General features: G+C 47.1%; 1 protein-coding gene across 2 annotated transcripts in view; it reads left to right on the forward strand.

The window, feature by feature from the left end:
- Window positions 1-9028, forward strand: part of IKZF3 (IKAROS family zinc finger 3) — a 110891-nt gene extending 101863 nt beyond the window's left edge. For both annotated transcript variants that reach the window (XM_055102095.3, XM_055102096.3), the window contains exon 8: window positions 261-9028. In XM_055102095.3, the coding sequence (XP_054958070.1) occupies window positions 261-964 (704 nt within the window). In that variant the 3' untranslated portion in view covers window positions 965-9028. The remainder of the gene's footprint in view (window positions 1-260) is intronic.
- Window positions 9029-11117: the final 2089 nt, after the last annotated feature.

Genomic DNA, 11117 nt, shown 5'->3' on the forward strand with positions numbered 1-11117 from the left:
CATACCTTACCATGTGGCCTCAACTGAACCACATCTCTGCCCCTCTCTTCTGCCTGCTGGCTTTATTTTAACCATCCAAACACGTTGCTGCCGACCAGTGTCCCCTGAGACAGCACCATGGGAAACCATTCTGCCAGGCTTGGTCTTCTTGAGCAGCAGGCAACTTAATTCTCCTCCCTTTTTGAGGTCTCTAGAAAATATTTACAAACTCTCTGCCTTGGCAGTGTTCCCTTTGTAACCCTTTCTGTCACTTGTTCCAGGTGAGAAGCGCCACTGCTTTGATGTCAACTATAATTCAAGTTACATGTATGAGAAAGAGAGTGAGCTCATACAGACCCGCATGATGGACCAAGCCATCAATAACGCCATCAGCTATCTTGGCGCCGAAGCCCTGCGCCCCTTGGTCCAGACACCGCCTGCTCCCACCTCGGAGATGGTTCCAGTTATCAGCAGCATGTATCCCATAGCCCTCACCCGGGCTGAGATGTCAAACGGTGCCCCTCAAGAGCTGGAAAAGAAAAGCATCCACCTTCCAGAGAAGAGCGTGCCTTCTGAGAGAGGCCTCTCTCCCAACAATAGTGGCCACGACTCCACGGACACTGACAGCAACCATGAAGAACGCCAGAATCACATCTATCAGCAAAATCACATGGTCCTGCCTCGGGCCCGCAATGGGATGCCACTTCTGAAGGAGGTTCCCCGCTCTTACGAACTCCTCAAGCCCCCGCCCATCTGCCCAAGAGACTCCGTCAAAGTGATCAACAAGGAAGGGGAGGTGATGGATGTGTATCGGTGTGACCACTGCCGCGTCCTCTTCCTGGACTATGTGATGTTCACGATTCACATGGGCTGCCACGGCTTCCGTGACCCTTTCGAGTGTAACATGTGTGGATATCGAAGCCATGATCGGTATGAGTTCTCGTCTCACATAGCCAGAGGAGAACACAGAGCCCTGCTGAAGTGAATATCTGGTCTCAGGGATTGCTCCTACGTATTCAGCATCGTTTCTAAAAACCAATGACCTCGCCTAACAGATTGCTCTCAAAACATACTCAGTTCCAAACTTCTTTTCATACCATTTTTAGCTGTGTTCACAGGGGTAGCCAGAGAAACTGTCTTCCTTCAGAAATTATTCGCAGGTCTAGCATATTATTACTTTTGTGAAACCTTTGTTTTCCCATCAGGGACTTGAATTTTATGGAATTTAAAAGCCAAAAAGGTATTTGGTCATTATCTTCTACAGTAGTGGAATGAGTGGTCCCGGAGATGTGCTATATGAAACATTCTTTCTGAGATATATCAACCACACGTGGAAAAGCCTTTCAGTCATACATGCAAATCCACAAAGAGGAAGAGCTGACCAGCTGACCTTGCTGGGAAGCCTCACCCTTCTGCCCTTCACAGACTGAAGGGTTAAGATCTAATCTCCCTAATCTAAATGACAGTCTAAGAGTAAGTAAAAGAACAGCCATAAAATAAGTATCTGTTACGAGTAACTGAAGACCCCATTCTCCAAGCATCAGATCCATTTCCTATCACAACATTTTTTAAAAATGTCATCTGATGGCACTTCTGCTTCTGTCCTTTACCTTCCCATCTCCAGTGAAAAGCTGAGCTGCTTTGGGCTAAACCAGTTGTCTATAGAAGAAAATCTATGCCAGAAGAACTCATGGTTTTAAATATAGACCATCATCGAAACTCCAGAAATTTGTCCACTGTGGATGATGACATCGCTTTCCTTTGGTCAAGGTTGGCAGAGCAAGGGTATAAAGGGGGAAATTGTTTGGCAGCACCAACAGAAAACAAACAAACAAAAAACAGCTACCTAAAACTTCTTGAAAGAGTTCATGGAGAATTGGTGATACAGACCCAAAGCAAATTTGCCAATGATTTTTTTCCACAAAAAAAGTCCAAAAAGTATGGCTCAGCCTCCCCCTCCCCACAGGAGAGGAATTGGAGATAGATGGCATGTGTGTTTAGATCGGAGTTGAGCTCCGGAATGGGGTGAGGAGGGACACCTCTATTGAGAGGTTCTCCTTGATCAGGCAGGCTTCGGCCCTTTTTTTCCCATTTAAATGGAACTGCTGTATTCCATGATAATTCCTGAAAGTCTGATCACGGTTCTGCAGATGTATAAGTCATCCTTGTCACTCATAATGTGTACATACTATCAGGAGGAGTGCTGTTATCATGGTAAAATTAGCACTGGAATAGGAGGTCACAAAATGCTTGCTAATTAGCTATGTGACTTTGAGTAAATCGTTTAACTTTTTTTTTTTTTTTTGAGACAGGATCTCACTCTGTTGCCCAGGCTGGAGTGCAGTGGTGCAATCATGGCTCAGTGCAGCCTCGACCTCCCCAGGCTCAGGTGATCTTCCCACCTCAGCCTCTTGAGTACTGGGACAACAAGTGCACACCACCATGTCTGGCTAAATTTTGTTCTTTTTGTAGAGATAGGGGTCTCACTATGTTGCCCATGCTGGTCTTGAACTCCTGGGCTCAAGCAATCAGCCCACCTCAGCCTCCTAAAGTGCTGGGATTACAGGTGTGAGCCACCACACCCGGCCTTATTTAACTCTTAAAACTCAGTTTCCGGCCAGGCTCGGTGGCTCACACCTGTAATCCCAACACTTTGGGAAGCCGAGGCAGGCGCATCATTTGAGGTCAGGAGTTCGAGACCAGCCTGACCCACATGGTGAAACCCTGTCTCTACTAAAAATACAAAAATTAGCTGGGCAGTAGTGGCACACGCCTGTAATCCCAGCTACTCCGGAGGCTGAGGCAGAAAAATCGCTTAAGCCTGGGAGGTTGAGGTTGCGGTGAGTGGAGATCACACTACTGCACTCCAGTCTGGGCGACAGAGTGAGACCCTGTCTCAAACAAAACAAAACAAAAACAAACAAACAAAAACAAAAAAAACTCAGTTTCCTCATCCATAAAATAGGAATTAGATTTCAATGTTCTCTTAGGTCCCTTCTAGCTTTAATTCATATGTGATTATGCAGTAACCACAAGGTATTTTTTAAACCTCCTAATGTATGGATATTAAGCAGAAGAGTATTTATATGAATACATGTTTCACATTCCTTTGGTATGAAAATGGTGTGTTAAGTTTTTCCTTTAACCACTGAGTTGTGAATGTGAAGAAGGTGGTGGAGAGGAACAAAAAACAGAAAGGTATTTTGATCTTGCCACAAAGCATACACACAAATTGGCACATGCAGCTGTTTGCCAAAGCCTTTTTTTTTTTTTACTTTTTAAGAAATTATGTTAGGGAAAATAAATTCTGCTTCCAGGGACAACTTCATGGAGCCTATTTACAAATTAAGAGTCAGCTTAATTTGTAACATTTCTACCAGAGCCAAGAATCCCAAATTCCTGGTAGATTAGTGTTTTATTTCTAAGGGGCTTATGCATTCGGCTCCAACTCAACTCGTCTATGTGCTGCCAGTAATTAAAATGTTCCACCTCAGACTGCACAAATGGCTTATCCTTCTTTGTGGCATGGCGTCTGTCTCAGGAAAAAAGGTTTTATGAAATTCCATGGCAACGGTCCCAACATGTTTGAGACTTCAGCTAAAGGAATGGATGTATTTTGGTGTGTAGTCTTCAGTATATCACTGTATTTCCGTAATACTAGACTCCAAGCTATGCCAGATTGCTTATTCCCTTTGTGAAAGAGGAGTTGCTCATTACGTTCTTGAAATATCGCACATCCTGTTGGTTCTTCAAGGGACAAGAGAAAGAGAATTTGGAAGCAGGGATTAGTAGAAGAGAAAACGAGGGAAAGGAAGCCTTTCCACCAGATTAGTGTTCAAGTCTTTGCAGAGGAGACCAACTTTTTTTGTTTTCTTTTGTTTTGAGACAGTCTCTCGCTCTGTTGCCCAGGCTGGAGTGCAGTGGCACGATCTCGGCTCACGGCAACCTCTGCCTCCCGGGTTCAAGCAATTCTCCTGCCTCAGCCTCCCAAGTAGCTGGGATTACAGGTGCTCACCACCAAGCCCGGCCAATTTTTGTATTTTTAGTAGAGACAAGGTTTCACCATGTTGGCCAGGCCAATCTCAAACTCCTGACCTCAGGTGATCTGCCCGCCTTGGCCTCCCACAGTGCTGGGATTACAGGCATGAGCTACCGCGCCCAGCCTGAGACCACCTTTTGCATCTCAAGATTGTGAAACCAAGGCCCATTCCACCAGCCTGGGGACTCTTTTTATAGATATGATCCTCCTTTTTCCTGTGACTAATGAATTTGCTGCATGATTTCTATTCTTCTGAGGTTAGTTTTCTGAGTAAGGTGACCACTCACAAAGGCACTTTCTTTGTGGCATTCTGAGCCTAGATTGGGGCCTATCAATTCCAGAAAAAAATTTATGTGTGGAAACTCTGCATCCTTAAGTCTTGAAGTTGAACCAGATATGCAGTGGTTACCATCACACAGATAAACGCTGCCTTCTGTACATACCCCTTATGCTGTACTAATTAACCAACCCATTGCCAGGGCTGGGGAGGTGAGGGTGAAGGAGAATCTTAGCAGAAGGGCAGAGTCAGGACTTGCATCTGCCACTGCTGGGCACTGAAGCCCTGGAGCAGCTTCAGATAGTACCTGTACTTTCTCATGCAGACTCCCTCTGAACAAGAGCCTTGTAGGCCCCCTCCTTCATTTCCCACCAGCCTCTTATCAGGCGGGCTTTCCACCATACACCCAGGAGGCCACGGTCTGAGGAACAACCAAACCCATGCAAAGGGCCGGGCGCGATAGCTCACGCCTGTAATCCCAGCACTTTGGGAGGCTGGGGTAGGCAGATCACCTGAGGTTGGGAGTTCGAGACCTGCCTGACCAACATGGAGAAACCCCCATCTCTACTAAAAATACAAAATTAGCCGGGCATGATGGCGCATGCCTGTAATCCCAGCTACTCAGGAGGCTGAGGCAGGAGAATCGCTTGAACCCGGGAGGCGGAGGTTGCGGTGAGCCGAGATGGCACCACTGCACTCCAGCCTCGGCAACAAGAGCGAAACTCTGTCTAAAACAAAAAGAAACAAACAAAAAAACCCAGGCAAAGTTTCCTTGCAGCCAAGGTGACAGAACTGGGCTGAGGGTGGAAAAGAAACAGAACCAGTGCTCCAGGTGTTTTTTAATTTTTTAATTTATTTTTATTTTTTTTGTATATATATATATATGTATGTATATTTTAGAGGACCAGGGTCTCACTATGTTGCCTAGGCCAGACTCAAACTCCTGTGCTCAAGCAATCCTCCTGCCTCAGCCTCCCAAGTAGCTGGGATTACAGGCATGCACAAACAGTGCCCAGCTCTCCAAATGTTTTCTGTCGCTACCTGAAGTGTTGCATCGGTACTTCCTACGGAGAGAAAACTAAATAGAAGTGTCTCTCCCGTGAGCCCCCACCACTACCACCAGAAAAAAAAAAAGAGAGAAAATGAACTCATCAGTCTTTAGTTTCCTCAAGTTATTCTCCCAAAAAGACATTCGCCTTGGCACAGATAAGCCAGCTAATCTTATGCTTTTTGACCCACTGTGAGCTGTTCCTGACACAGCTTCTGACTTTGTCAGTGACAAAATTTCTCACCTTTTAAATGCAGTGCTTAACATTTTGTTAGGCCCATACTCAAAATGGGCCAGATATAAAATGACCTCAGATTTTGATCTCCTAGGCTCAAACAATCCTCCTACCTCAGCCTCCCAAGTAGCTGGGACTATAGGCACACCACCATGCACAGCTAATTTTTTTTGTATTTTTCTGCAGAGATGGCATTTCGCCATACTGCCCAGGCTAGTCTCAAAATCCTGGGCTCAAGCAATCTGCCCACCTCAGCCTCCCAAAGTGCTGGAACTACAGGCAAGAGCCACTGCGCCCAGCCACAACCTCAGATTTCTTTGGCAAACAGAAATGTTTAAAAACACAAAATTTTGCTCAGTTGAAACACTGTGTTACTATCAAATCTCACATCCACATAAAGTTTTTCTTTTCGGCTTTGTTTCGTGAGGAACAGACAGAACAAAGTTTTTCCAGGTAGCATCTGTATCACTATTATTCTCCTATTTCCTGCACCACCCCCACCTCCCCAAGCCCTACTGAATGTGAGGTTTAGAATGTTTTAAGGAGGGTCAGGTGCGGTGGCTCACGCCTGTAATCCCAGCACTTTGGGAGGCCAAGGCGGGCGGATCACCTGAGTTTGGGAGTTCGAGACCAGCCTGACCAACATGGAGAAACCCTGTCTCTACTAAAAATACAAAATTAGCCGGGCGTGGTGGCACATGCCTGTAATCCCAGCTACTTAGAAGGCTGAGGCAGGAGAATCGCTTGAACCCGGGAGGAGGAGGTTGTGGTGAGCCGAGATCGTGCCATTGCACTCCAGCCTGGGTGACAGAGTGAGACTCCATCTCGAAAAAAAAAATACAAAAATTAGCTGGGTGTGGTGGTGCACACCTGTAATCCCAGCTACTCGGGAGGCTGACGCAGGAGAATTGCTTGAACCTGGGAGGTGGAGGTTGCAGTGAGCCGAGATCGCGCCATTGCACTCCAGCCTGGACAACAGAGTGAGACTCCATCTCAAAAAAAAAAAAAAAAAGAATGTTTTAAGGAAAAAAAGTAGTACTGTTGCATATAATCCCAGGTGATAAGACCACAATGGAAATGTTTAAGTCCTCACTTTAAAGAGTACCCCACTGAGAAGAGGTATGTTGGACTCTAGCAGAGATTTGGAAACTCTGGGACACTCAAGATGTGAAAGAGCCTGGCTATCTGAGGACTCAAAGAGTCAGCATCGGGACTTGTGAGCTCAAGAAGAGAAAAGGGAGTGGTGAAACTTTGTCCTAAAAGCACCAGGAACAGAAGAAAAAAACCCGATATATAGTGATACCTCATCTTTTAGAGAATTGGAAGCTATTTTTGTGTTCACACAGAAAGTATAGTTCAAAAAACCTCTATATCCAGAGTTCAGACAAGGAGAATGATTTGAGATATAAGTGCCGATGAAGGAGGACAATTTTGATCTGAAACCAGCAGCTGGACCTGGGCCACCTCAGGAAAAGGACTCTGTTCTCCAAGGCAGCACGACTGAATGGTTCTGAGAATAAGCCCAGGGTTCAGGACTCCTGACCCTTTAGGACCATGGACTCAGAAGAGCCTGAAGGACAATTGTGGGCTTTAAACTTCTGAGAGCTTGTAAAGTAACACAAGACTGTGCCTCTCCCTTGCCCCAGCTGTAGATAGTCTTTGCCCCACCATTGTTATGAAGATACACAGGGTTTTGCAGTTTGAATAAATTGGATACAAGTTTCCTCTTTTTTTTTTCTTTTTGAGACAAAGTCTCGCTCTGTTTCCCCAGGCTGAGTGCAGTGGCACAATCAAGGCTCACTTGCAGCCTCAACCTCCTGGGCTCAAGCAATGAGCCATCCTCCCGTCTTAGCCTCCCAACTAGCTGAGACTACAGGCGTGGGTCACCACACCCAGCTAATTTTTGTACTTTTTGTAGAGACAGGGTCTCACCATGTTGCCCAGGCTGGTCCTGAACTGGGCTCAAGTAATCTGCCCACCTCAGCCTCCCAAAGTGTTGGGGTTACAGGCGTGAGGCACCGCGGCTGGCCTGAGTTTCTTCTTAATACTGTATCACAATTGTGGGTTGTCTTATGTGTTGATATCGAATGAGCTATTTGAAATAGGAATGTTAATGGGTGTATTAAATTTTTGTAAGGATATAACAATATCTACCTTCCAAGGATGTTGTGAGGTTTTCCATGATTTTGTATATGAGCTAATGTTACCTTTGAGGGGTGGTGTGCATTATGTTGGATGATTGTAAATTTTCAGTGGAAAATGTACGTGTCCTAAATTTAAAGACATGAAAAATATCCCAAGATCATACTAGATCATAATAGTAATTCCTTTACAAATGAATTATGGAGGTAACTGATCTCTAACAGTTTCCTTCATGTTGTTTTAATGCACAAGGGCAGAGGATCTGCTGACCCTTGGAACCAGCGTGAGCTAACCACGTGCTATAGACACTTCATGGTGTCGCACCCAGGGAAGTCAAAGCGCTTTGCTCCTTCACTGTCTGTGAGTCCTCAGCCATTAGTACCCCACCCCCCCGCTGCTCCAAAACTTGAGTTATTTCAAATGTTTCTCACTGTTCATCTCTCCACTGACCCCACTCCAGAAAGCCTGGAGAGAGTCCCAAGATGCCACCCATCTTCCCCAATCCCTCGCCACAGATCTGTGTCTATCTCACACTCTGTAAGTGCCGCTTTGCTTCTTCCTCTCTTGAAAAGACTGAGAACACACATTTTAACATGTTAGGAAAATGGGGCAGCCTAAAAAATGACTGATCCCACCGCCAGTGACTCATGTATACTCCAGGCTAGCAGACAAGGCCCTTTTTGGTGGGCCTGCTTCTGTGGGTTCACAGAAACCAAATTACTGTGGGTTGCAAAGAATTAGCAGGTCATTTACAAAGCAGACATCCCTTCACCCAGACTGTGGTTTTGCATGCTCAGGTTCTCAGTCTATGAGCTTTGGTGCAGGATCATTTTGGCTACTGGAAAAACCATAGCTTATTTTAAATTTCTGGTTGCCAAAGCCACCACACGTGTGGTCTGTGGATGACCATTGTCTGCAGAATGACGAGGAAGGAACAGAATGTGGTTTGGGGCTCAGGGTGGCCTTCCCACTGGGAGGGAAGGCGGAAGGGAGCCCTTGCCCTGGGTTTTGACACAGCCTGTGCTCACAGCCTCTCCTCTCATCTGCATTTCTCAGAAATGCCCTCCCTGCCCAGTGGTGACTTTCCCTCGTCACTCCTATGGAGTTCTACCCGGAGCCCAGCCATGTGTGGGACTGTGAAGTTTACTCCTCTGTAAAGATGGTTTAAAGAAAGTCAGCTTCTGAAATGTAACAATGCTAACCCTTGCTGGAACCCTGTAAGAAATAGCACTGCTGATAGTTTTCTAGGTTTATCATGTTTGATTTTTACACTGAAAAATAAAAAAAATCCTGGTATGTTTGAAATTAGTCCTTGTGCATCCTTATCACTTATGATTTGTGGCTGCTGGTGTCAGGATGTAGAAGGGTTTCATCCCACCCCAAGGAATACTTTCTTAATTTTGCCCCTCTATTTCTTAAAGTCCAGTTATCAAGAAAAATGAATTATCACTGAAATAAAGGTTCTCACCTGACGCCTTGCTGAGCCTACCACTGTGATCCTGCTGCTGGCCCCTGTAACCCACAAGATAGGGTTCCTGGTTCCACTGGTCCTTAGTTCACTAAGGAAACTGGAGGAGGTTGAGGACCTGGTCTTAGCATGATCAGCACATTCAGCACGGTGCACCCCTATTCCAAGTCACTGCTCTGCCTTCCTCCCTCAACAGAGATTCTCCTTAAAATACAGTCAAGTTCTGACTTTTTCATGTGTGGGGGCTCACAGACATCCACATTGGGAAACTTGAGTTGCAGTCCTTAAACTCGACCATATTTAAATACAGTTTTTAGATACTTGGAGACCCAAACCGAAGGTGTTAGGGGGAAAAGTCCTAGGAGAATGGCATAGGGATGAGGCTGCTTTCTTTCCATCATCATTGTGTTCTCTCTTAGAAAACGTTAGAGAAAGTAGAGAGACAGTCTGGCCTTCTGCTCAGCCTCATCTAAAGCACCCTCCATTTTCCGTCTTCTGTGGAAGAGGCATGAGAAAGATTGTCTGAAGTTTTAAGACTAACAAATGTGGGGCTAGGCTGGCACCAGCGTCCTCTGGCTCCATGATCAGCATCATGTCCCTCCCATCAGCACTCCAAAATGTCCAAACTGGCTGAGGGTCTCCTACAGGTTTCCCAGTCTTGCTCAAGCTGAGGAGGAGAAAGGAATGGCATGGCACCCTGCCTTTGCATTTTAGCACTGAATACATTCAAAAACGGCCCCTCAGTAGCTGGTTTTCAGCCCTGGAGAGAAGATTATATGGTCTTCCCCATCCCCAATCCCTCCCCAAAGCAGAAGCAGCTCAGGCAGAAGAGAGGGAGACAGGGAGATCCTGACCCCCTTTGCCAGTGAGCAGGACCAGAGGTCCACACTGGCGTTGGGGTTGAATGGACTCCCAGCCTGAGAAGAGTTTTCCTTCCTGATCTTGGGAGCTAATTCAATGCCCTAGAGGGTGGTGGGCCTGGCAGTGGAGGCCACCCCACACCTGCACCCTCCTTCTCCCCCTCCCCCATCACTCAAAACCCCGGACCATTCACTTAGGTTGCTGTGCCCAAACCCTCCACCTGCAGGCAACTGCCACCCGAGGGCAGGCAGGGGGAAAGGACCTAGCTTCCTGCCTTCATCTCCTGTCCCTCAGAATCCAGGGTCTGAGGAAGAGTGGAGGTCACAGCTCCAGGAAGACCAGAAACACTGGCCCAAGGGATGGTGGAGGGGCACATTCGGCCCAGGCCACAGTTCGGGCTGTGGAGCATTCCGGGATCAGACAGTTGTTTGCATAAAAGCCAAAAGCCACTGCACCTGGGGTGGGGAGGCCCTCTGGGGAGGTGCTCCCTGGCTTAGGGGAGAGGGGGGAAGGAAGGTGTCATGGAAAGTCCCTGAAGGACACGGGGTGTTGAATTTGCTGTGGTTTTGTTTTTAACTCTGTCTTGACCTGTGAAGTAGGCAGCTGCCTCCCTTCTCCGCAAATAACAGATCTTCCCCCAGAATAACACACATACCCAAGGAAAGGGCTGCAGTGGAAAGGCCTGCGGGTGATGGCAGCTACCCCCCTTCCCCAGGAGTGAGGGGGCAGGAAGCCCCAGAACAGCCTTTCCCATCACCTCGCCTCTCCACCCCAGTCCCCTGGCCCCCTGGCCCAGAAGAGCTGCCTAGGCAAATAAACCACAGCACTGGGGGTGGTGGTGGATGGGAACTAGGGGGGCGATGCCACCTCCTCCCCCGGGCTTGTCCTTCCACCGCCCAATCCCCATCCCACCCCCACTGGAATTGCATTCTCAGTATCTCACTGAGAATGTCTCACTCACAGACCTCAGCTGCCCCGCTAGACTCCTGGGGAGCTGTGTGTCTCTTTGCGTGTGCGTGTCTGTCTCCATGTGTGCCTGTCTCTCTCCCTGCATGTCTGTCTGTTTGT

Source organism: Pan paniscus, chromosome 19 (genome assembly GCF_029289425.2).
Source record: "Pan paniscus chromosome 19, NHGRI_mPanPan1-v2.0_pri, whole genome shotgun sequence".
Lineage (NCBI taxonomy): Eukaryota > Metazoa > Chordata > Mammalia > Primates > Hominidae > Pan > Pan paniscus.